General features: G+C 48.2%; 1 protein-coding gene and 1 long non-coding RNA gene across 8 annotated transcripts; one reads left to right on the forward strand and one right to left on the reverse strand.

Moving 5' to 3' along the window:
- Positions 1-147: 147 nt before the first annotated feature.
- gne (glucosamine (UDP-N-acetyl)-2-epimerase/N-acetylmannosamine kinase) lies at positions 148-20,657 on the reverse strand. Of its 5 annotated transcripts, none has more exons than XM_011494467.3 (15): positions 10,401-10,511; positions 6,730-6,753; positions 6,582-6,656; positions 6,119-6,267; positions 5,772-6,018; positions 5,404-5,611; positions 4,714-4,866; positions 4,422-4,634; positions 4,256-4,343; positions 3,739-3,949; positions 3,469-3,598; positions 3,161-3,382; positions 2,067-2,249; positions 1,734-1,850; positions 148-996 (listed from the first exon to the last, which is right to left on the reverse strand). In XM_011494467.3, exons 1-15 carry the CDS (start codon positions 10,431-10,433, stop codon positions 761-763), a joined length of 2,289 nt encoding a protein of 762 aa, XP_011492769.1. In that variant the 5' UTR covers positions 10,434-10,511; the 3' UTR covers positions 148-760. The 5 variants fall into 5 exon arrangements, with proteins under 5 accessions (XP_011492769.1, XP_011492771.1, XP_020557012.1 ...); XM_011494469.3 differs by lacking the exons at positions 6,730-6,753; positions 10,401-10,511 and adding exons at positions 20,293-20,449; positions 20,542-20,657 and having other exon boundaries at positions 732-996; XM_020701353.2 differs by lacking the exon at positions 10,401-10,511 and adding an exon at positions 20,293-20,436 and having other exon boundaries at positions 732-996.
- On the forward strand, positions 17,198-23,514 carry LOC105358831. 3 transcript variants are annotated; one of them, XR_002289620.2, is made up of 3 exons: positions 17,198-19,970; positions 21,012-22,530; positions 22,604-23,514. It is a non-coding gene; the product is annotated as an uncharacterized LOC105358831 (long non-coding RNA). The 3 variants fall into 3 exon arrangements; XR_002289619.1 differs by lacking the exon at positions 17,198-19,970 and adding an exon at positions 20,788-20,902; XR_912336.3 differs by lacking the exon at positions 17,198-19,970 and having other exon boundaries at positions 20,907-22,530.
- The last annotated feature ends 532 nt before the right edge of the window (positions 23,515-24,046 follow it).

A 24,046-nucleotide genomic window follows, 5' to 3' on the forward strand; every position in this document is an offset into this window, starting at 1 on the left:
TCACGGGGCTGCCGGAGCCGATCTCAGGCAGGGCTCACCTGGACAGTTCTCCAGTCTGCCACAGGGTCCATTCTTCAAATTCATATGTAAACCAAAAAACCCCAGGAGAACTCTGTACCTCATAAGACCTCCACATACCAGAATGAATCCTTTATGCCACAAATCATCCTTTACTACACAACACTAACATTGAATGTTTGGTCTCTTTTAAATTGGGATTGTCAAATCCTAGCTTTGGCTGTGAAAAGAAGGAACAGGCCTTCTCTGCATGACAGCAACATCCTCCACTTACAGGTTCACTTGGTGGAAACAGTGGGAAACACAGACTAACACTTGTCAGGCTTGTGGAATGACGGTTTTAAACAGCTGTAAAACACGTATTCTGCATTACATCCAGTCGAGCTGGTCAGGAGGAGGTAGTATGATTGTATGGGATGTTCTGACCAGAAAAACAGGTGATTAAGCATCAGCTCATGTTCAGCTAAACGGAAGAAATTGGCACAAAGCATCATGTGAAGATGACGACATCAGCACCATCAGGCGTCCCACCTTCCCTCAGTTCTGCTGCTAAACGAGGATCTCTGCGGTCGATGACAACGTTGTTTTACAAAGAAGCCCAAATTAAAACAAAAAGGTAAAAAAGGAAAAACATTCCCCACACATTTCTTCATTAAAACATAACAAAAATGTCTTTTCAAACAGCTATGATATCAATAAAACCACTGATTTTGGTCTTCTCCCAGAAACAAACAGACAGGTGTTAATATGTTCTTCTGGTGGCGTAGTCCAACACCATGCTAGCAGCGCCCAGCAGAGCAGGCTCTTCCAAGTGCGACGTGACGACCCTGATGGTCTGAGCAGATGTGAGCGCTCTCTGACTGATGACCTGCTGGACCGGTTCCTGATAGAAGGAACCCAAGACTCCGGACAGAACCACCAGGGAGGGGTTGACGATGTGGAGGATGTTGACGATCCCCACCCCCAGTGCTGTGGATGCTAGGGTGGGAAAAGACACAGACATCAGAGGGTCTTTAATATTTCATGTCTTTTATCTGCAACTTAAAGTCACCTTCTGATCTATTCCAAAGTAATAATAATAATAATTTACTGTATTTATCTCACAATGGGGAAATTCTTCTCTGCATTTTGACCCCTCCCCTGGGGGGGGGGGGGGGGGGGGCGGTGAGCTGCAGACTAGCCACGCTCGGGGGGCGACAGCTGGCTGGGGAGAGCGGGGATCGATCCTCCAACCCTTCGGTTGTTGGACGACCTGCTCTACCGCCGAAAAGTGTTCTTTTCACTGTGACGCAGTTTTGAGACAAAATACAAGAACTGACGTCGTTTTCTAGGACATAGTTTCTGCAGAGCGGCAGAGGTTCATCAGAAATTCAGTTCTGGGTTGTGGGCGGGACCGTTGGCACAGATCAACCCCCCAGAAGCAGGGAGATGTGGCCCCACCCAGCGTGATTTCCAAAAGGCATTTTTTCTTCTGCTCCTGATTCACAACGATTTGAATCAAAAATGACTCAGAAATGCAGTTTTCAGTGGAATTTTCTTCATACATGTATTAACATGAGAAAAATGTTACAAAAACATGGTAAAGCACCATTTGCATCAGTGGGTCTCCTAAGTAAACCACTCATCCCTAAATGTTAGAAGAGAAGCCGTCCAGCTGAAAGAGTTTACAATCATTCGTCATGTAATCCTCCACATGCGTCGTCTTCTTCTCTCACCTTTGTGGAGGACGGCTGCAGCTTTGGAGTTTCCCATTCTGGCTGCACTGATCAGATGAGCTGCTGTGATTGGCTCACAGATCTTCATGTCCATCCCCTCCACCTTCAGCAGGTCCTCTGCAAAACAGTTGCACAGGTCAGGGGACTCCCAAAGACACGAAGGATGAACAATCTTCTGATATCATTGCTACTCTATGGACTTTAGCTGAGTTTGGTTTTCACCTCTTTCCCCGCTACAAAGAAAGCGACTCTTGTTTTCTGGACGTTCGCACAAACGTCTTATTTTCTGAGGACAAAGAGCAGGAACCTCTGAAGCAGGTCAGGGCTGCTCACCATCGTGCAGCATCTTGGCCTCTCTCTGCAGAGCCATGCCAGAGGCGTAGGCCTCGATGCAGCCGCGGCTCCCGCAGGAACACTCGGGGCCCTCCAGCGAAACCATGATGTGGCCCAGTTCAGCGGCGCAGAAGGTGCTGCCGTGGATCAGCTCGTGGTGATGGATGATCCCTCCTCCAATCCCTGCAGAGAGACAAGCCTCCCATAAACCATTGCAGCATTGAACTGAGCACAGAACCCCTAAACAGGTGAGGTACAGAAACGGGTTTCATCGCCTGACCCCAACAGAAGGAACAAACGGGGAAACTGGAAAAAGTAAACAGTAAACACTGCTTCCATCTTTATCATCTATGTGAGTAGCTGTACTTAGTTAAAAGACACCAGAAAAAAGGAAAACTTCAGTGTTTACTCACAGCAAAATGTCAAGAATTGTCTAAAATCCGGTTTTTGTTGTTTTTATCATGTTCTTGTAGAATTATTCTGATGATGATCGAAAGAAAATTAAGATTAAACCTGCATTTCGTTTTTCTTTTTCCGATTACTGGGAATCAGAAGCAGACAAAAAATATGGCGTATGAAAAAGATCATTTTTGAGACACAGAAAAGACGCTGGGCGGGGCCACATCCTCCTGACCCCGCCCCTTTCTGATGCAGACCAATAGATCCATGAACGTCTTTGTTTTCCTGCTCTGAGCTGGAATCTGGATCAGAACTGGACAGATGGACGGATCTGACGCTGCTGCCGTTTCTGTTTCACCGCTAACGTTAGGTTGGGGGGGTGAGGGGCGGTAAGCTAGTGGGACGGTGTGTAAATAAAGGAATGATGGGAAATCAAGGCAGGCTCATTATACACCAACAGTCCCGCCCCAAACTCAGAGGCGAACTTCTAACAAACTCCTGCTGCTCTGCAGAAACTATGTCCTAGAAAACGACTCGTTTTTAAATTTTGTGTAAAAACGGTGTCATCATCAAGAAAAGACCACTGGGGAGAGAGACCACTCCCCAAGGTTACAAAACAAGTCCGACCCATTTAGGCAGGAGATGACTCGTCCTGTTGGCTCTGCCATCGTTTGGGTGGAACCCTGAACTCTTACCCGTCCCTGTGATGACGGTGACAAAGTTCTCCACTCCTTTGCCGTGACCAAACTTCTTCTCAGCCAACGCCGCACAGTTTCCATCGTTATCCACCCAAACCGGAAGGTGTAAGGCATCAGAGATGGGCGTCCTCAGGTTGACACAGCTCCACTCCTGGATCAGCTTGGTGGAGTGCAGGACCACGCCTTCCTGTGGGTTTACTCGTCCACCTGTGGAGACTCCTGCAGGTAAATGTAGTAGGAGAGTTTAGAACATATGCTTCTGGATGTGGACCGTCAGTCATGAAGCAACGGTAACTCGGGCTTACCAACACCAAGTATTCTACAGTTGATGGATACGGCATCCTGAACGGCATCCTTACACATCTTTAATATCAGGTCCATCCTGTCCTCAAAGGTTCTCGGATTGTTCTCCGTGTATTTCTTCAGAATCTTTCCCTGGAGACAAAAACGACCCGACGTGTCAGAACGGACCTCCAAAAACAAATCATTGGACCTTTTCCTGTATCAGGCATCTGCGCTCATCCTGAAGACGGAGGGATAACAGTTTTTCCTTGTGTCACATCAATGAGACCTACTCTCATGCAGACGATGGCCACTCTGAGGTTGGTCCCTCCCAGGTCCACGGCCAGAGCACTCTGGGTCTCCAGAATGTGATCGATGTCCTGGGAGATGGACTCCTTCACTGGAGGGAAGCAGAAGGTCTTCTGCAGAGGTTCATCCAGGTCAATACTGCGTAGAAACTTCAGGATCCGAGGAACCGCGCTTCCATCCCCGTAGATCTTAGAGCTGGAAAACGTTTCTCTTTTAAACACACATCCTCATGCAAAGTCATAAATCACATCATTAAACTCAACAATTCTGCAAAATACAACAGAAGCAGAAAAATGCAGTTTAAAGTGTATAAATATTAAAATCTAAAGTCTTTTTTTGTCCTGCGATGATCCAGAGACGTTTTTTAAACCTTTGTCTCTAAAATGTGTGAGTGGTTACCTCACAAAAACACATCACAGAGTTTTAGTCCTTCTAACCCCAAACCCACATTCAAAGCCTGCAAGATCTTAAATGAGAGCCGTGCTGGCAGACGGCGCTTACCAGGGATATCTTTTCCCAAACTGCAGCTCCAGAGCGTGGTAGATCTTATTGTGAGTGTCTGCGTCTCTGACATGCAGAACATTTTCACCTGATGAGGAGAATTATCCCCAACATGAATCACAGCGACAGAAAAAGCCCAGCAATGGAGGAGAATGGCAGGTGTTACCGGTTTCTCTGCCCGTCTGCCTGGTTCCCAGGTTAATGACCGGTGTGCCGAAGGCCCCGGCCTCACGGACCCCACAGCTGCTGTTTCCAATCATGCAGCCAGCGTGGCAGACGAGCTGGATGAACTGCTCAAAAGGAATGTGCTTAACCGCCCGAAAGTTTGGATGCTGCTCGATGCCCTTTTTCCTCATCACGCGCACCATCTCCTTACTTCCTGTTCACAAACCAAAGGCAGAGACACCGTCAGCGCTCATCCAGCATGTCTTCAGGAAATACCATCTCCAGAAACAAACCAGCATCGATGTTAGGAAACAGGATGAGGGTCTTCTTGTTAAAGGAGAGCAGAGCATCGAGCATCAAGCCGTAGATCTTAATGGAATGCTGGATGTCTGTGGTGACGGGGTGCTGCAGAGCCACGATGTAGTCGTGGTCCTGGACCTTATCACCTGCACAGTGAAGAGCAAACGCAGGTTCATCCTGAGCTCAGAGCTGAAGCCTCTCTGTATTCTGGCATCCTTCTAACCCCGTCCCTCCTGAAGCAGTAACGAATACAGGAAACACACCAGAACGCTCTGGCTGAGGACAGACTCCATGTTTGCTGAGAGGAACCCCGACAACCCAAACTGACCGGTGTTGGAGACCGCAGAGGCTAACGAACAAACGAGACTTCTACATAAGTGTGACACTGAGGACAAACCTGTTTGCCTGAAGGAACTACAGCAACGTATGGGAACGTTTCTTTACACTCATTTCAGGTGAACTGTGGAACTTTCTGCAGCACACGCCCTGCCAGGTCTCAGCATTCTTCACATGATGAACATGTCATTATTTCAACGGCCGTGCAATTACTCCTGTCACGCTCAACAAAATCCGGACAGGATGTTCTTGTTTCAACACTCAAAGTTCAAACGGCATTCCTGTGGGTTCATGGGTAATCCTGAAGAACAGCCTCGGGTGTCTGCTGTTCTGACAAAGGAACATACCAAGCCAGCTCTTGATGATGTCCATGTAGTCGTCTTTGTGGTGAGTCAGAAGCAGCTTGTCATATGAAGGACATCCGGCCAGGAGGATGCGAGAGTGGTCCTCACACATGGCGATCAGGTGCTGCTCTGCCATGCGTGTGCAGCACGCGTGATAATGGGCCAGTTTACTTATGGCATGGCGGATTGAATCGTCGATCGTCCCGCTAACCTGGAACAAAAGAACAGTTACAAAATGAATGTGATCACTGATTCAAATTTCACGTTCTGCTCTTCTAAAGTTGGGCGTCTTGTGTCCAAAATCAGGAAGCTGTCCTTTCTTTTGACCAAGAGTTTATCAGTCCACCAAAGTGGATCTGGCAGAAGCTAACCTCTCCCCCCTCCAGGTGAAGGATTCGGATGTTCATCAGGGCTGCGGCGGTTGCCAAAGCAAGGGCGTCAAAACGATCGCCGTGTACAATCAGGATATCTGGGCGCAGTCTCTGCAGGACGTCGGGCAGTTTCACAAGCGCCAAACCAACGCTCTCCACCATGGCCGCCTCGTCTTCTCCTCTGACTATAGTGTGGAGCTTCGAGTCGATGCCAAAGTCATCCTGCTCAATCATCCGGAAGGTGTTCCTGCAGACCATCAAACACCGCGAGAGCGTGGCGTACATATGGCATGTAGGCATTTCTGGCTGCTTTCACTGCAGCCGTAAGGAAAGACGGCTGATCTCACCCGTAGTCATCGATGAGATGAGAACCGAGCACCACCACCTCCAGCTCAAACTCATCAGAGTGGGCTTTGATGCCAAACATGATGGGGGCCAGCTTGGAGTAATCTGCTCGGTTGCATGTTGCCACACAGACCCTCAGCTTCCTCTTGAACTTCAGCAAACACACCAGGACAGGCAGACATGCACAGAAACCACAAGTCCTTGACACAAAGGCACACAAGAAACACAACTCTGCACACAATACTGTTGACTCTTTACTGAATCAATGAGACATTTCCCTGTGAGAGATTATAATCCTCTTCATGTTCACAGCTGAGCCTTCAGTTCCTGCAGATTTCAGCTAAACCGCATGAACTTGACCGACAGACTGTTTCCAGACTGCTGCTGCCACTGTCACTGCAGCAGAGGACGGAGTCCAGACCCGGCTCTGATGGAGTCCAGGCCCGGCTCTGATGAGGTGCATACCTGGCTCAGGTGCAGCTCCGTCTTGTCCCGCTCCATCTTTTCTCTGCTTCGTTGCATCCTCAGAGAGTACAGCTCCTGGAAGCAGCAGAGATCGCTCTCTTTATTGTCGCCAAAGGCTTTGGATGTTTTCAAATCTAAACATACTCACTTGAAGCCTTAAAGTATTCAGAGTCTGAGGCATGAAAACACAACAAAACAACACTAACACTGTTATCAGGTTCACACTGAGAACATGGTACAAACATGTTTGAAGTGGTGGGCATGCAGCAAATAAAGATGCAGGTTCCACATATTTATTAGAGGTCTGATAAAGTCTGTGTTTTGATTCATGTGGCAGATGCTGGCCAAACACGCTCCATCCTGCAGACCAAGCAGCAGCCGCTAACCCCTCCCTCCTAGCAGCCATTAGTGGGATCTGAACCTTCAGGTCTGTTTCTGGCTCGTCAGAATCCAATGACAGAGGAGGAGCCATATCATGTAGAAATGCTGACAAACCCCAAACTTCCAATGACATCAGAGTTGAGACTCGACCCCATCTGTCAAAGTTTAACATTCAAATATGTGAAGCAGCCAAATCCCAAGAGTGTAGCTGAACAAACAGGATGGAGTTCTGTGGGTGGAGCTGTTGCAGCAATCACTGGAGCAGTCTGCAGTTATTGGTGATGGATGGACAGGAAGTGCTCACATAAATCATTTATTCTGGTCACCGCACATTAGTCTGGAAGCAACAGCCTTTCCCAATCTACAGATTAAGATTCTTCCTGCCTTCTCTACCAGCGTGCAACTAAAAAAAAAAAGATTTTTGAAGATCGCTGAAGAAAGAACCTCCGATCTGCCTTTTAGGTAGGGACCATTAAACCCAGAAGCAGAAAAAACTGCACAACTTAAGCAACTCTACAGAAAACCCAGAGTTACAGACTGGTAATACATGTCTGTAGATTATGAATCTGTACTATTGACTGTAAGAGAGAACTGCACCTGGATGCAGGATGCACCTGTAATAAGAACTGGACTGAGTGGCCCCGCCCCCTGTGTTCCAAACAGGAAGTACCTGCTGGTTCCAAGAAGCCAAAATCCCACAGACATCTATAGAGAAATAAACAGCTGTTACTCATTCTATTGGTCAGAAAACCGCTCTGGCTCTGATAATAATTAGGGCTGGCTTCATACTATTGATTAATCAATTTGAATCGATCAAAGCTTAAAAGTCAATAATCCATCTATAAAAGTAGAGATCGATCTTTTATGCCTTTCTTTTCTGGTGACCTAACGCATAACAGCAGTAAAGCCAAAGTCTCCTAGCTTGATGCTAACGTATAATGGAATTTCCCATAGGACGGCTAATGCTAACGCTCGGTCGCGTTTATAGACTCACAGGCAGGAATTTTACAAACTCTGCTGAGGAAACGTGTTTTTAAAGTAACCATTCGTGGTCTAAAGCAGCATTTTGCTCCATTTTCTAGAATAACGTGTAATGTTATAGTGAGAGCTCCACCTAGTGGCCAAACTGAAACGCCTCCAGGAGACGCTGATCATTTATTTTATAATAGTCAGTTTACAGCCTTTACCATGTTTATGATCGGTACATTTTCTCCTTTAGAGAAACCATTCAACACTGTATGGTGTTAACAATCTCACTAGATTGTTATTTCACTGATAATATTTACTGTTTGTGAACTGTGTCAGCTTAACCCTTGGTCTATCCTAGGCACTTTAACATTAGGAGGTGGGTCATCTAGACCCACTAGACAGTGCTCTGAACCTTTTTTCTTCAATGATTTGTGATCTTCACTGGTGTCCATGGATTACATGAAATCTTTCCTCCTTTATCCACCTTTGTCATGGTAGGGAGAACACCTCAATGGAAGGGGGGGGGGGTCATCTGAGATAGCACAAGGGTTAAACTGTTCAAAACATCTATAGATTATTAATGTATTTCTATACAAATATGTCTAAACGTGTACAGCGTTTCCCCGTTTATTGGCGTTTCACTAACAATCCGGTTCATCACAAAAACTCAGCTCAAGACGCTTGTATGAGACTTTTGAGGTGATGCGGGGGAGGAGGGGAGCAGAGATGAAGAGCACGCCGGCCCGTCGGCTTCCTCGCCGGCTGCTAAGGAATATTTCACAGCTGGTTCCACCGGTTCCTGATTGGCTGTAACCAAAGTTTGTGCCCCTGCACAGAGAAACCAGCGGACTCAGAAGAAGCCGGAAAATCTCCTTAAACGCTAAAGAAGATAACGGTGGAGAATAATTATCATCTGGAGCAGGAGTTTAGTATGGAGGAAGAAGATGACCTCTGGCCCTAAACTGATGAGGGAGGAAGAACTCCTGGTTTTAAGGCCCAGAGAGACACAAAGGGCCCTACGGTACAGTCTACTGCTCTGAATAAAAAACTTGATGTTGAGCAATATTCCAAATGCTGAATCCATTCTAACTGTTTCAGAAGGGTTTGTGATGAGTGAGGATCGGTGTCGGACGTTCTTACCCTCACCCCTGTGAACATGGAGGGAATACTGTAAATTCAAAATTTAATTGAATCGAATCAAGTGGATCGAAAGAATTGAAAAAAATTTAGAAATCAAATCGATCCAGGCTCTGCTGAATCAAATCAATTCGAAATGATTGGTGATACTCAGCCATATTGATAATCTTCATTTTTTCATGATATTTTTCTGTAGTTTAAGTTATTGAAATTATAAACTGACCAATCAGATGCCTCAATAAAAGTAGGTGGAGCCTGCTTCAATACTCATAACCTCTGACTAACAGATAGGGGTGTGGCCCTTCAACAAGCGCACTGCTGATTGGTTAGAATGGTTGCTATAGAAACATCAACTCAAACCAACCCGGACCAATCAATTTACTGACAAACCCAGCTCCAACATGGTGGCGTCCGTACGGGAAAAAAATGGCGACTGAATTGACTTCATGTGGTTGGAGCTGGACGTGAATGGTTTTCTGTGGATCCCACTCGGTCCAGCTCTCACATCCAGTCGGTGGTCTAATCTAATCACAGGAGTCTTCCACAACACAGATGATCAATATTTTATGTCTTTTGAAATTTCAGGTGTGTTTGCAGAGAAACATGGACATTGAAAAAAATCCAGTTTTAACGGTTTTCTGCTGTAGAAGCAAAGGAAAGAAACGAGAACGATTCCTCAGCTTCTAAACTCTGGAAATTTGGGGGTTATTTTTGACCTCCAACGCCGACCAATAACGAAAGGTTATTATTACAACTTTAGTATTGACAAAAATTTTGCTAAAAAGAGACGGTCAAAGAAGAAGCAGGTCTCTTCGACACCAACAGAGGGAGGATGAGGGGCAAATGCACATCAATAAATAAGAGCGAGTTCACTTTCACAAGGAAGACAGAAAAGGAAGAACGTGAAGACGAGGCGCCAACGAGAGAGGAGGCCTTTACTTTGTTCAGTTCACGGTGGTCGCTGGACGGAACTCTGCAACGATCCCCCACATCTACCCCTCATCTACCCCTCACATCTACCCCTCACATCTACCCCACTTGTATCTGCAATAACCAGAGAAACTCTGTTACTCCACACAAACCCTCACAGCACCAATGCAACCACACACGTTTATGCAGAAAGATGGGTTTCAAACCCACAACTGTGGCATCCCTACTTCACATGTACACACAACACCCCCACCCCCCTCCACACAAGCATCACAAGACAGCATCAGCAGCCAGCAGTAGGGCATGGGGGGCAGGAGGCAGACAGATGACACAGCAGCCGTGGAAGACGGGGAGAAACAGAACCTCCAAACGGAGGAGAAAGAAGCGAGGAATGGGACTCACGTGAGGATTTCTGAATAGAAAGGCAGATTCCATGGTTCACGTGTGGACTAAAGGCTCTGAGCGGAGAACCTCCAGTCCTTTCATTCCACACACTGGAGGCAGCGCAGAGAGAAAGGCGGGGACACAGACTGGGGAGGAGCTCTGCGTGACCAGAGCTGAAACCATTTAGGAAACAGCTCCTGATTGGCTGAACCGCCAGCAGAAAAACCCGATGACAGAAAGAAAGATGGGTCCCAAAAAACGGATTCTATGGTTGACTTTTGTGCTATGAGGAATTCCTGCTTCACATTCTTTCAATCAAAATGCTCAAGTGACTACTTTGTAAAAAATAAAATATGTCTGGAAAAATGAAATGATGATCAAATCCAGCCTGAAAACAGCCTTTAGACTGTCTTTGTTTGACATGAGGGCATGGCAGCAACTCTGCATATTGACTAAGAAAAGCAAAGCACACTGGGTAAACAGCTCTCACCTGCTCAGACACCTGTGACATCCTGTTGAGGAGAGAATGCAGACCGGCCACCATCGAGCCCAACCAGCGTCATTTAAATGTTAATCTGATCCGATAACAACAAGTGCAAACAAGAATCGGACTATGAACTCTGTAAACAGTCTATCCTGGTTCCACCCAGATGCCTTTAAATGGACAGAAAAGAGGACAAAGACTGCAACTTGAACAATAGTTTGATATCATCATTGTGTGGGGTTTGTGGGCATTTGGCTAATACTGCGGCTGCGACTGTGTCACTAAAGACAAAACAAATAATTTCAGAAAACTTTAGCCAGTCTAAGCCTTAAATCCTAAAATACATCTGTAAGAGCAACACTAAACGGCAAATTCATAAAAGCAAAGAATTCTTTTGGAACGGGTGAAGGAGTTTTCTCCTCTAGACTGTCATTCTGAAAGCGGTTCCTCCTCTGACTCATGTCAAAACCTTGAAGCACAGATGCAAATGGCCCACAAACGGCGTCATAACAAAGCACACGGTGTTCATGCCGACACGCTCTACAAGGTCCCAACAGGACCGGTACTGTCTATGTCCAAAAAATCCCTCATTTAGAGACCACAACAAGGAGCTACAGTCACACCTGGAGATAAACCAACCACCAAGCATGAAAAAGTTACACATGTGAACACGTCAGCTAAATGTGGCATTTCCAGTCTTTATGATAGATGTATCGTCACACACAGAGCAAAATAAAAAGCAAAAGTGCCTCCTTCTAAAAACATGGTAAAAATACAAGTCATGAACATTAGCATACCTGCAGACCATCACACAGACAGACACTCATCCACACCATTCTCTGTCAGGAATCAGCAGAAAGGGCATTTCATAGCAGCTTATGGGGATTGCAGTTGGAGAAACACTGTTTGAGTCTGTGGCGTCCGCCTGAAGGTAACAGCTCACACGCCATCTTCTGCATGAAGCACTCGATGCTACACTTACTACAGATCACATCTGTCGACCAGAAAGGGTCAGATGCAGATGTGCAGCGTTTGTCCAGCAGTGCTAGAAACACTGGTTCCCACAGCCTCAATGAGCCGTGGACCTCCAGGATGTCAGCTCTGAGTCCATCAAATCAAATCAAACTTTATTTATAAAGCACTTATCATATAAAAATATAACACAAAGTGCTTTACATTAAAACACAACAAAATATAAAAACAAGCATTGACGAATTAAAAATAAAAATAAATAAATAAATAGGGCCCCCCTCCCCGTACCCAGCCCCCCACTCCTTTCACACCTCCCACCCCATAAGTGATGGCAAGGACAATGAGAATTAAGACCCGTACACACCGGGACGAATATTCGCCAGGCGTTATTCACCAGCGTTTTTCGCCACGTTTTTTGTGTTCACACCCAGGCGATTTTCGCTGCCGATGAGGCGAGCGAACATGCAATTTCCTTCCCTGACATTAGATGGCGCTTAATGTAAACAGAAATACTCCTGTACACAAGGTGGCGCTGCGCAACTTTACGATTCTTAAAGTCGCTTTTCACTCAGAAGAAGAGAGTAAGTATTTACACGCTTGTCAGAATCATACAAAGAAAACATGAATATTTCAAGCACCAGTAGCTCCAACTGGTACTTGGTTCGGGGATATTTTAGAATGTCCGTCATTATTTCTTCGCGGCAGTGTAGACGCTACTTGGCGTCTAACTTCTTCGCTGGTATGTGTGCTCAGCAAGGCAGTTTTGTGTTTGAGCGCCCCCAAGTTGTATTTTACTGTAACTTCAGAAGCTCCAGACACGTGTGCAAAAGCGCCATTCTCATTGGTCGAATAGATTTCGACGCGACGCGTCGGAAAAAAAAAACGAACCCGAGGCGTTTTTTTTTTTTGACGCTTTGGCGCTTGGCGTTTTTTCGCCTCGGTGTGCACACTCACATTGGTGCCCTTTGTTTAGTCACGAGGCGTTAAACGTCGGCGAAATTCGTCGGCGAAATTCGTCCCGGTGTGAACAGGCCTTCAGGCTGAGCACAAAAACAGGATGCAGGAAACGCTAATAATTGGAACCTCCCCCTCCGTGAACAGCCGCATAGACAGCCAAATGCAGCATCACAAGCGGGGACCGCTCCACCACAGCTAAGCGGTGATGCAGGTCCCCATCTAGAGCCGCTGTGGCTGAACAGCAGCCGACCCAGAGGTCGGCTCCAGCTGAGGAAGCACCCATTCATCCGACCAGGACCCGGCTTCACACAGAACAGTCTGGAATATGACAGATAGTTCTGTTTTGGGAAAAAGTCCAACCCTTAAACCGTCTCTGCCAATCATTCTTGGACGCGTAATCATAAAAGTCACTGATCTAACCAATCAGATGTGGTTAACATCCTCACTTCCTGCTGAAATGGCTAAAAGTTTCAAACACACAAAAAAAACAGCTAAAGATCATGTTTGGCAGTGTAGCTTCCCACAGGATCCGTGTTAGACTGTGTAAACAGTGAATAAAATAAACTTAAAGACGCTAAACGGTCTGTCTCCCATGATTCATTGGGTTAACGTGACAGCATCCCTTACGGCACGTGTCAAACTCAAGGCCCGCGGGCCAAATGTGGCCCGCCATGTCACTTTGTGTGGCCCGCAAGAGCATAAAAATTTTAAATTTCTTAAAATAACTTTTTTTTAGTTGATCACGTATTATTTATGTGTAGCTGCTGTTGTAATTATTCAATGTTTGCAGGCTTTACGTGAGCATGCAGGGAAATTATTGTCATCAAACCATCAGTTGGATAACAAGCAAACATATGTTTTCTATGCAACTGGAATTGTCACTTTAAAAGTCCATAAATAATGAGTAATTTAACATTAAGGAGTAGTTACATTTATTTTTCATTACAAGTTACATCTGGCCCTTTGAGGACAGCCACTATACTGATGTGGCCCTCAGTGAAATGAGTTGGACCCCCCTACCTTACGGCATTGCTGTTAACTGTCAAGAAGAGACTCAAACATCCTTTGTCGGTTCTACAGGTTCTTCCTGATGAAATCTGGTAAACACTTCATTTCTCCTTTAGGGTTGGGGTTGGACAAAGGAATCATGAACAGCCAGAGACTCCAGTTTTTCTGACTCAAACATCTGCTTACAGTCTTTCTAGTACAAACAGAACAAAAAATATTTAAAAATAAATTTGTTTTATAAAAAAGAATACCATTAAGCTTTGTTTTTGTGTGACTGTTATCACAACTTTTAAGAAAACCAGCTGCACCTTCAAGCTTTTTGGGCTCCAACTACAACAAAAAGAACCATGAGATGGTGGAGAGGCTGGGTCATCACTATTCAACGTTTCTCTTGTTTCACTTGCTAGTCTGATTGTGATTTTTGTCAAGGAAAACATGGACTTTAGCTCAAAAAAGGTTCAAAAACACAGTAAATTGGATATTAAAAACCACTGATTCTACAGGAAATAGTCGGACATTTATGTTCAGTGAAAATATAAATATATTTGTTCCAAATAAAGAAACCTGAAGCGTTACAGTAAGGTTCTTTGTGGTTCCTCTCAGAGCACCAAACAAATGAAGATCAGGCTGAAATGAAGATCATGGAGGGTAGCGGCTGTGCCTACAACAGTAATGATCAAGTTACCCCCCCAGCCCTTTTAGGGGCATCTCTGGAAACACTTTGCCCCACAGGAGCTGTCACTACAGTGTCTGTGTTTAGAGGTTTATAAAGTCCAAATCCCATAAGCGTTGGAGAAGTTTGTTCTCCGTGAGCTGCAGCCGCGCTCCACGACCATTTGGTACCTCAACCCCTCCAGTCCAACCCCTTAATACTGAGGCTCTGAGTCTGGAGCAAGGATTAGAACCCACAACCTTCCAGTATCAGGGAGGACACTCCACCCATAGCAGGGCTCCAGACTGCGACCAATTGCTCGCATTTTGCGACCAAAATTTGAGAGTGTGCGACTGAATTTTACATCCAGTCGCACATGTGCGACCAGTAAATTTGCCTCCCCCACCCTTCGTATTTTTTATACATCAAACGTGGAAGGGGCACGTCAATGATCAATGAAATAATCTGAGACGCGAGCGCACACACACGCAGGCAGACACACACTCGCGCACATACTCATGAAACGCGAGCACACACTCTCGCGTGATGCCTGTCTGTGAGGCGGCCACTGCGTGTGAGAAGAGTAAGTCACTGTAAGTGGCTAAAATATGTGGAGGGGCGGGGCCTAGAGATATTCGCGCGCGCGTAAACATCTGTGGGAAGGAAACGGAGACAAATATAGTCACAACCTGATATGTGCGTCTGAGCTATGAGCAAGCGAACCATTGATTCATTCTTCCGACCTGCGGCTAATGTAAAGCAGGGGTCTCAAATTCGTGGCCCGCGGGCTATTTGCGGCCCCCAAGATGATATTTTGCGGCCCCCGACTTAATATGAAAATTTAATGTAACTGCAGCCCGCCAGTTTTAATGAATGACACTTTTTCATTGTCGTGCACGGAGATGACCAACCAATCACAGTGGTGTAAATTACTCTTGGGGGCGGGACAATGACAGGACTTGAAAGCAGGACACCTGACAGCCCCCTCCCTCCCCGGACCACACTAAGGAGTTCCTTACTTTCCTTTCTAGAACGTATTTATTCGCTCGTAATTTTCTAAATACATGCAGTCCGTGCTGAACTTTTCTCTGGGTCTCACAGACCCGGAGGAAGGTTTAGGTTCTGATTACGGTTACGGCGGCGCATCAAACAGTTATGCACGGCCGTTACGGCAGCACACCGCTCCCGCGGGAGTCGGGTCAGCTGAGGAGAATAAATGTCCCTCACGTACATGCGTGACAGCTAACGGGGCTTGAACTTTAAACACGTGCGAGCAACAACAAGATTAGCCTTAGACACACTGAAAATACGTGGGGAAAATGCAACGATAGACGTGTTTGAGATGAACCGGCACCTCGCCTGGATTGTTGGGGAGACCAACGATGATTGACAGTTGATGTTGGAGCAAAAACAAAAATATATGTCTCACACCAGGTGATCTGCGCAGCGTTGAGTTCACCTGGGTGATCTCAAACACGCTTATTGTGCATCAAGGCTGCACCTATTTGGTGTCACAAAGATAAATTTCCATCCGTTTTCTTTACTCATTTGTACTGTCGTGACAGCGATAGTGCTGTCATTTTACCTGTTGTTGCATTTTCAAAAGTGGAGATTAAAATGTGACACTGAATTAGAAACAGCATATTGTAATTTCTGCATCTATTATTAAAGTATTTATTAGTAATACAGTGGAAATTAGTAGATTTGGTTAGATTGTTGATTTACGGTATGCGCCCCTAAATTTTCTGGTTGCGCCCCTAAAATTTTCAGTTAGGGGCCACTGTGCTCCTAGTGAAAAAAGCTAGTCTGGAGCCCTGCATAGGCCACTGATTTGGTGATGAAATCCCAGATGTCCTCATATTGACACACAAAGAGGAGCCAATCAAACACAAAAGAAAACCAGATAACTACACTGTGGTGTAGTGGCTAGCACTCTCACCCCACAGTACGCAGGACCCAGTTCAAATCCCAGCTGGGTTCCTTCTGTGTGGAGTTTGCATGTTCTCTTCATGCATGTGTGGGTTTCTTTCTGGTTTCCTGTTTCTCTGGTTTCAGTCCAAAAAAGCAGGACTCACAGGTTCATTGGTGTCTCTAAATGACCCCTAGGAGTGCATGTGAGTGTGCCAGCTTCCCTGCCACAGACAGGCGACTCGTTTGGGGTCAGGCGACCCGTTTGGCGTCAGGCGACCCGTTTGGGGTCAGGCGACTTGTTTGGGGTCATGCGACCCGTTTGGGGTCAGGCGACTTGTCTGAGGTCAGGCGAACCGTTTGGGGTCAGGCGACTCGTTTGAGGTCAGGAGACCCGTTTGTGGTCAGGCGACTTGTCTGGGGTCAGGCGACTTGTTTGGGGTCAGGCGACTTGTCTGAGGTCAGGCGACCCGTTTGGGGCCAGGAGACCCGTTTGGGGTCAGGAGACCCGTTTGAGGTCAGGCGACCCGCTTGGGGTCAGGCGACCCGTTTGGGGTCAGGAGACCCGTTTGGGGTCAAGCGACTTGTCTGAGGTCAGGCGAACCGTTTGGGGTCAGGCGACTCGTTTGGGGTCAGGAGACCCGTTTGTGGTCAGGCGACTTGTCTGGGGTCAGGCGACTTGTTTGGGGTCAGGCGAACCGTTTGGGGTCAGGCGACTCGTTTGGGGTCAGGAGACCCGTTTGGGGTCAGGAGACCCGTTTGGGGTCAGCAGACCCGTTTGAGGTCAGGAGACCCGCTTGGGGTCATTCGACCCGTTACGGGTCAGGCGACCCGCTTGGGGTCAGGCGACCCGTTTGGGGTCAGGCGACTTGTTTGGGGTCAGGCGACCCGTTTGGGGTCAGGCGACCCGTTTGGGGTCAGGCGACTTGTCTGGGGTCAGGCGACTTGTCTGAGGTCAGGCGAACCTTTTGGGGTCAGGCGACTCGTTTGGGGTCAGGAGACCCGTTTGTGGTCAGGCGACCTGTCTGGGGTCAGGCGACTTGTTTGGGGTCAGGCGACTTGTCTGAGGTCAGGCGACCCGTTTGGGGCCAGGAGACCCGTTTGGGGTCAGGAGACCCGTTTGAGGTCAGGCGACCCGCTTGGGGTCAGGCGACCCGCTTGGGGTCAGGCGACTCGTTTGGGGTCAGGAGACCCGTTTGGGGTCAGGCGACCCGTTTGGGGTCAGGCGACCCGTTTGGGGTCAGCAGACCCGTTTGAGGTCAGGAGACCCGCTTGGGGTCAGGCGACCCGTTACGGGTCAGGCGACCCGCTTGGGGTCAGGTGACCCGTTTGGGGTCAGGAGACCCGTTTGGGGTCAGGAGACCCGTTTGGGGTCAGCAGACCCGTTTGAGGTCAGGAGACCCGCTTGGGGTCAGGCGACCCGTTACGGGTCAGGCGACCCGCTTGGGGTCAGGTGACCCATTTGGGGACAGGCGACCCGTTTGGGGTCAGGCGACCCGTTTGGGGTCAGGCGACCCGCTTGGGGTCAGGCGACCCGTTTGGGGTCAGGAGACCCGTTTGGGGTCAGGCGACTTGTTTGGGGTCAGGCGACCCGTTTGGGGTCAGGCGACTTGTCTGGGGTCAGGCGACTTGTCTGAGGTCAGGCGAACCGTTTGGGGTCAGGCGACTCGTTTGGGGTCAGGAGACCCGTTTGTGGTCAGGCGACTTGTCTGGGGTCAGGCGACTTGTTTGGGGTCAGGCGACTTGTCTGAGGTCAGGCGACCCGTTTGGGGCCAGGAGACCCGTTTGGGGTCAGGAGACCCGTTTGGGGTCAGGAGACCCGTTTGAGGTCAGGCGACCCGCTTGGGGTCAGGCGACTCGTTTGGGGTCAGGAGACCCGTTTGGGGTCAGGAGACCCGTTTGGGGTCAGGCGACTCGTTTGGGGTCAGGAGACCCGTTTGTGGTCAGGCGACTTGTCTGGGGTCAGGCGACTTGTTTGGGGTCAGGCGACTTGTCTGAGGTCAGGCGACCCGTTTGGGGCCAGGAGACCCGTTTGGGGTCAGGAGACCCGTTTTAGGTCAGGCGACCCGCTTGGGGTCAGGCGACCCGTTTGGGGTCAGGCGACCCGCTTGGGGTCAGGAGACCCGCTTGGGGTCAGGAGACCCGTTTGGGGTCAGGTGACTTGTCTGAGGCCAGGCGACCCGTTTGGGGTCAGGCGACTTGTCTGAGGTCAGGCCACCCGTTTGGGGTCAGGCGACCCGTTTGAGGTCAGGAGACCCGCTTGGGGTCAGGCCACCCGTTTGAGGTCAGGCGACCCGCTTGGGGTCAGGCGACCCGTTTGGGGTCAGGCGACCCGTTACGGGTCAGGCGACCCGCTTGGGGTCAGGCGACCCGTTTGGGGTCAGGAGACCCGCTTGGGGTCAGGAGACCCGCTTGGGGTCAGGAGACCCGTTTGGGGTCAGGCGACTTGTCTGAGGCCAGGCGACCCGTTTGGGGTCAGGCGACTTGTCTGAGGTCAGGCCACCCGTTTGGGGTCAGGCGACCCGTTTGAGGTCAGGAGACCCGCTTGGGGTCAGGCCACCCGTTTGAGGTCAGGCGACCCGCTTGGGGTCAGGCGACCCGTTTGGGGTCAGGCGACTTGTCTGAGGTCAGGCAAACCATTTGGGGTCAGGCGACCCGTTTGGGGTCAGGAGACCCGTTACGGGTCAGGCGACCCGCTTGGGGTCAGGTGACCCATTTGGGGTCAGGCCACCCGTTTGGGGTCAGCAGACCCGTTTGAGGTCAGCAGACCCGTTTGAGGTCAGGCGACCCGTTTGGGGTCAGGCGACCCGTTTGGGGTCAGGCGACCCGTTTGGGGTCAGGAGACCCGTTTGGGGTCAGCAGACCCGTTTGGGGTCAGCAGACCCGTTTGAGGTCAGGAGACCCGCTTGGGGTCAGGCGACCCGTTACGGGTCAGGCGACCCGCTTGGGGTCAGGCGACCCGCTTGGGGTCAGGTGACCCATTTGGGGTCAGGAGACCCGTTTGGGGTCAGGCGACCCGCTTGGGGTCAGGCGACCCGTTTGGGGTCAGGAGACCCGTTTGGGGTCAGGCGACCCGTTACGGGTCAGGCGACCCGCTTGGGGTCAGGCGACCCGTTTGGGGTCAGGAGACCCGTTTGGGGTCAGGCGACCCGCTTGGGGTCAGGCGACCCGTTTGGGCTCAGGCCGGCCTTCAGCCAACAGCAGTTGGTAGAAGCTCCAGCAACCCTAAGGGTTCTGAGGGAGGGAGGTGATCTTTAACTTCATGCTTGCTGGATTCATTTACTCTGAGTTGGTAGCAGAAGGAACCAAACCAGATGTTCTGACAATAATGAAACTTGGGCTGGTTCTCCTGAAGTGAACGACCTTTCTAAACGAAGCAGTCTGGTTCCAAACAGGAGCTGGAACCAGACTGAAAACTTAAGGTTAGGGTTAACCCATTTTGTTAAAATGACAGATGAGTTTTTATTTTTCAGGTCAGATCAAAATAGAAAGTTGCTTTGAATGGATCGATCAAAGTCCAGGTCTTCCCACTGGGACCCCCCCACGGTGACGGACTGAGCCGCAGAAGAAGCTGTCTGTCTGCGGATCGAGTGACGTTAGCTTCCAGGTGCAGCTTGCGCCATTTCGCGGTGACGCAGCCGCGACTGTTCTCTTTTCACTCTTTGGTTTTCTTCACGGCGCCGTTTTCGTGGATAAAGTTTCGCTTAAGCCTCGGAATCAGCATAGCGGTAACTGCTAGCATTAGCTGTGATGCTAGCTTTTAGCATCACCGGCGCTAGCATCACCGACCTGCCGTCTTTAACGTTCAGGTCTCCGTGACAAACACAGACTAGTCTCCGGCCTGCTCGCGCGTGCCAGCGGTGGCCTGAAGCCGCCCGCCCCCTGTGCATTGTGTACACGTGTTGTTGTTCGTTAGTGTGGTCCTTTACCGTGCGTGTTCGTGGGTTGTCTTCATCTCAGCCTGAACGGTCTTTGACTGTCGGTTAACAGACAGCAGGAACCGCTGCGGGGCACAGGACTGTCGGAAGGGGAGGCGCACCGCAAACATTCCTCTTGCGGGTCTTCAAAGCGCTTCTCCTTCGTTAACTTTCCCGGGGAAGCACGCGGGAGAAGTAAAGGGAAAACCTTCTGATTAGGACTTTATTTCCAGCTTTGAACTACAACTGATCAAAACGTACCGTGCTGTTTAGTAACTGAGCAGCATAATAATCGCGTTTGAAAACTGTGACACAGGATTTAAACTTAATCACATTGGTAAAAACAATGATAAACCGTTTATTTATCCTCTTGTCACATCCCCTCCGACGCTTTGGTTCGATTAAAAAGATGCTGTTTTCTTTAGGAGTAAAAAACCGCGTCACAATGATTCATTTCCGACAGAAAACAGGGTTACGTGACTTTAATAAAGATGTAAAATGAAACTCGAGCTGTCTTCTTTTGAGAAGTTTTACCACAGTTGGTGTAAAACAGCGACACTAGCGCCCCCTTGTGGTTGTGTCACAGCACTGACTTCTCATCCTGATGTCACACCCTGTTTAGGTGATTTCTTTCTTTCTTCTATCTCAGGTTTAAGTCGAGTTAATATTCTCCTTTTTCCAACTGTTTCTGTCTTGGCAATGACATTTTCTTATTCTCCTTTTGCTCACAGCCTGGCAGAGCCTTAACCTGAGTCTCTAATGTCAGGATGTTCATGCTGACAGATTATCCACAGTACTCAAAGGATACATGCTGGCTTTGGCTTCCCATTGGCTGCTCATCCTAACATGACTTTGTGTGTTTACCCAGACCTAACTGTGATAACACGTCCATACAGGTAAGTATCTCTGTATGGCCTGTCTTCTCTTTTCGTGTGTCTCACATATTTAAGTGATTATCATTACACTTGTTTTACTTTTTTAGCCAACCTTCTCAAAGTTTCCCCTTCTGTGTGTTTTTCGTTGCCTTTCTTTGTTTGTCCTCTAAGTGAGGATTCTTCTGGATTTTTCTCTTCCTTGTCAGGCATTTCCATGCTAAATTCCACCTTCCTCTGCACTGCCTTGCTTACCTGTCATCAATGCTTGGTCCTTATTTCTGCTTCTAAATGCACACTGTCCATCAGCTTCAAAGAACTTTAGTCCCAGAAAAACTCCTTTCTGTTGTAATTTTCACTACAGTCATTATAATAAAAGTGTTATGCAACAAAACCACATTACAGCTGCTTCAAACCAGCCAACGGAGAGCTTCTGAAATGTAGTACATAGACGGATCACTGTGCCCCAATGCAGGGTCATTTCCACGAAACTGAAATCAGATTCTTGGTTTGAAGGGTTGAGAAGAAAGCAGAGGGTGAGGATTCTGACTGTTGGCCTCAGATATCCCAGACTTCCTTCTGTGAGAGTTTATTTATGTGCATCAGCTGCAGGGAACCCAGGACAATACTCTACATTCCATGTTAGGCATGAACCCCAGAATGATGTGTGTTCCATGTCAGGAGGCGTGTCGTGGCTTTGGAGCCAACATTGTGTTGAGATTCTTTGCTACAGTCTACAGTTGGTTTGGTTCCTTTTCCCTGAACTCACAGCAGCTGCTGAGAAGCTGAAATGAGCTGAAAGGTTTTCATGCATGAAATTAGAAGTGGATCAACAAAAACAGCAGAATGCTGCAGACCCAACGCAGCTTTGTGGAAAACCAAGGATAAACCCTTCTGAGGATTCGTTCAGGCCTGATGCCAAGCTTTACCCAGGATATTTATGAAATGTAACTTCATGTATTTAATGCAAAGTACTTTAGTCAATCCTAACTGACATATTTGAATGTCTCTGCAGAGCCTTTGAGTATTAAAAGTAGGTGCTGTAAGAACAGAACATGGCTTTCTGTGGCACATGACGCACAGAACCTCTGATGCGTGTCCTGCTCCTCATGGTGTTGTTCTGAGATGATCCACTCTTCTACAAGTGCTACATGCTGTTCTACCAGGTGACTTGGGTGGGGTACTATCATCCAGTCTCTGCTTCAGCAGGTCCCCCTGCACTTTGGGTTCAGGTCAGGGCTCATTGCTGGTCATACCACATGAGGCCACTCCCACTTCCTGAAGTCCAGCTGTGACAGTTCTGGCACCATGTGGTGGGGTATCATCATCCATGAACAGGAAGTGGAACTGGAGATGATGGCTCTATAACAGCTCTGAGGTCAGAACATGCAGTGACTGGACCGTCTACAATAAACAAATTGGTTTAGTGCTGACTGTTGATGTCTGTTCAGACTGTTGCTCCTCCTCCACCAAAGCTGACCCTGGAGAGCATGTTGACCTCAGCGTATCGCTCACCTCGCCATCTCCAGCAACGCTGATGACCTTCATTTTTGTGTGAGGCGACCTGACACTCATCAGCGAACAGGAAGGTGGACCACTGCTGCATCGTCCAGGTCACATGGTCTTCACTGCAAACTATCATGGCGGTGTCTTGGTGCCGGTGGAGTCACCTGCACCATCTGACTGTCCAACACCAACCTAAAGGCGCTGGGGTCAGGTGGAGCTGCTAGTCCGTTCAACGGCGTGTTCATGACTGCTTGAATGATGAACTTGGAATGACATACTGACTAAATCTGCTTTTTATCCCCACAGAATGTTGACATTGATGAAACATTGAAAAAGTTATGTGTTTATTGAACCACATTGAAAAAATCATGAAAAACATGAAATAATAACATGTGAAGTGATGTGTATCTAAACAGTAATTCTGAAAGAACAGTGGTGCAGTGGTTAGCACTCTTGCCTCACAGCAAGAAGTTCCCCAGTTAAAGTCCCGGTTGGGGGACCTGAACCAGAACATCAATGGGGCCCTTTCTGTGTGGAGTTTGCATGTTCTCACCGTGGATGCGTGGGTTCTCCCCGGGGTCTCCGTCTTCCTCCCACCGTCCAAAAACATGCTTCATAGGTTAATTGGCAACTCTAAATTGTCCCTAAGTGTGAATGTGAGAGTGAATTCATGATTGTGAAGTGCAACAGACTGGCGACCTGTTCAGGATGTCCCATGCCTTCACCCATAAGTGCCTGGGATAGGCTCCAGCAGCCCAGTGACCCCAAAAGGGAACAAACTGAAGAAGATGAATGAATAACAATCCTTAAAAGAAACAAGCTAAAGAAAATTAAACATGGATCCAAAGAGCAGACAGAGATCTGAATTTTAATAGTCTTTTCCTGCACACCAACACTTCTTGCTATCCTAGGCACTTTAACATTGGGAGTGGGGTCATCTAGACCCACTAGACAGTGCTCTGAACCTTTTTTCTTCAATGATTTGTGATCTTCACTGGTGTCCATGGATTACATGAAATCTTTCCACCTTTATCCACCTTTGTCATGGTGGGGAGAACACCTCAATGGAAGGGGGGGGGGGGGTGTCATAGGATAGCACAAGGGTTGAGGGTACAAATTGTTATTATTGTCCACGAGGGGGCAGCAGTGTAACTAGAGAGCCAGCAGCTTCAGTGCAATGCCAGCTGAGGTTCCTTTCAAGGGCACTCATCACATCTGCAAAGTCGAGGAGAAGCTTTGAGGGCGTTTTCATCTGGAGCGTCACAGAGGAGCTCAGAGCCGGAGCTTTGCCTCCACGGCTGCTAGAAATTTAACCTTCACACGTGAGAAAGCTTTGAGGAGGAAGAGGAGAAATCAGGAGCTGATGAAGAAGAAGAAACATGCTTTTC

This window comes from Oryzias latipes, chromosome 1 (genome assembly GCF_002234675.1).
Source record: "Oryzias latipes chromosome 1, ASM223467v1".
NCBI lineage: Eukaryota > Metazoa > Chordata > Actinopteri > Beloniformes > Adrianichthyidae > Oryzias > Oryzias latipes.

Coding starts and splice junctions, on each gene's coding strand:
- gne (XM_011494467.3), bottom strand. CDS start 10,433: ATGGAATCTGCCTTTCTATTCAGAAATCCTCAC. Junction 4,867..5,403: donor CATCATCAAGAGCTGGCTTG/GTATGTTCCTTT, acceptor TTCACTGTGCAG/GTGATAAGGTCCAGGACCAC. Junction 2,250..3,160: donor CACCGTCATCACAGGGACGG/GTAAGAGTTCAG, acceptor GTCTCTCTGCAG/GGATTGGAGGAGGGATCATC.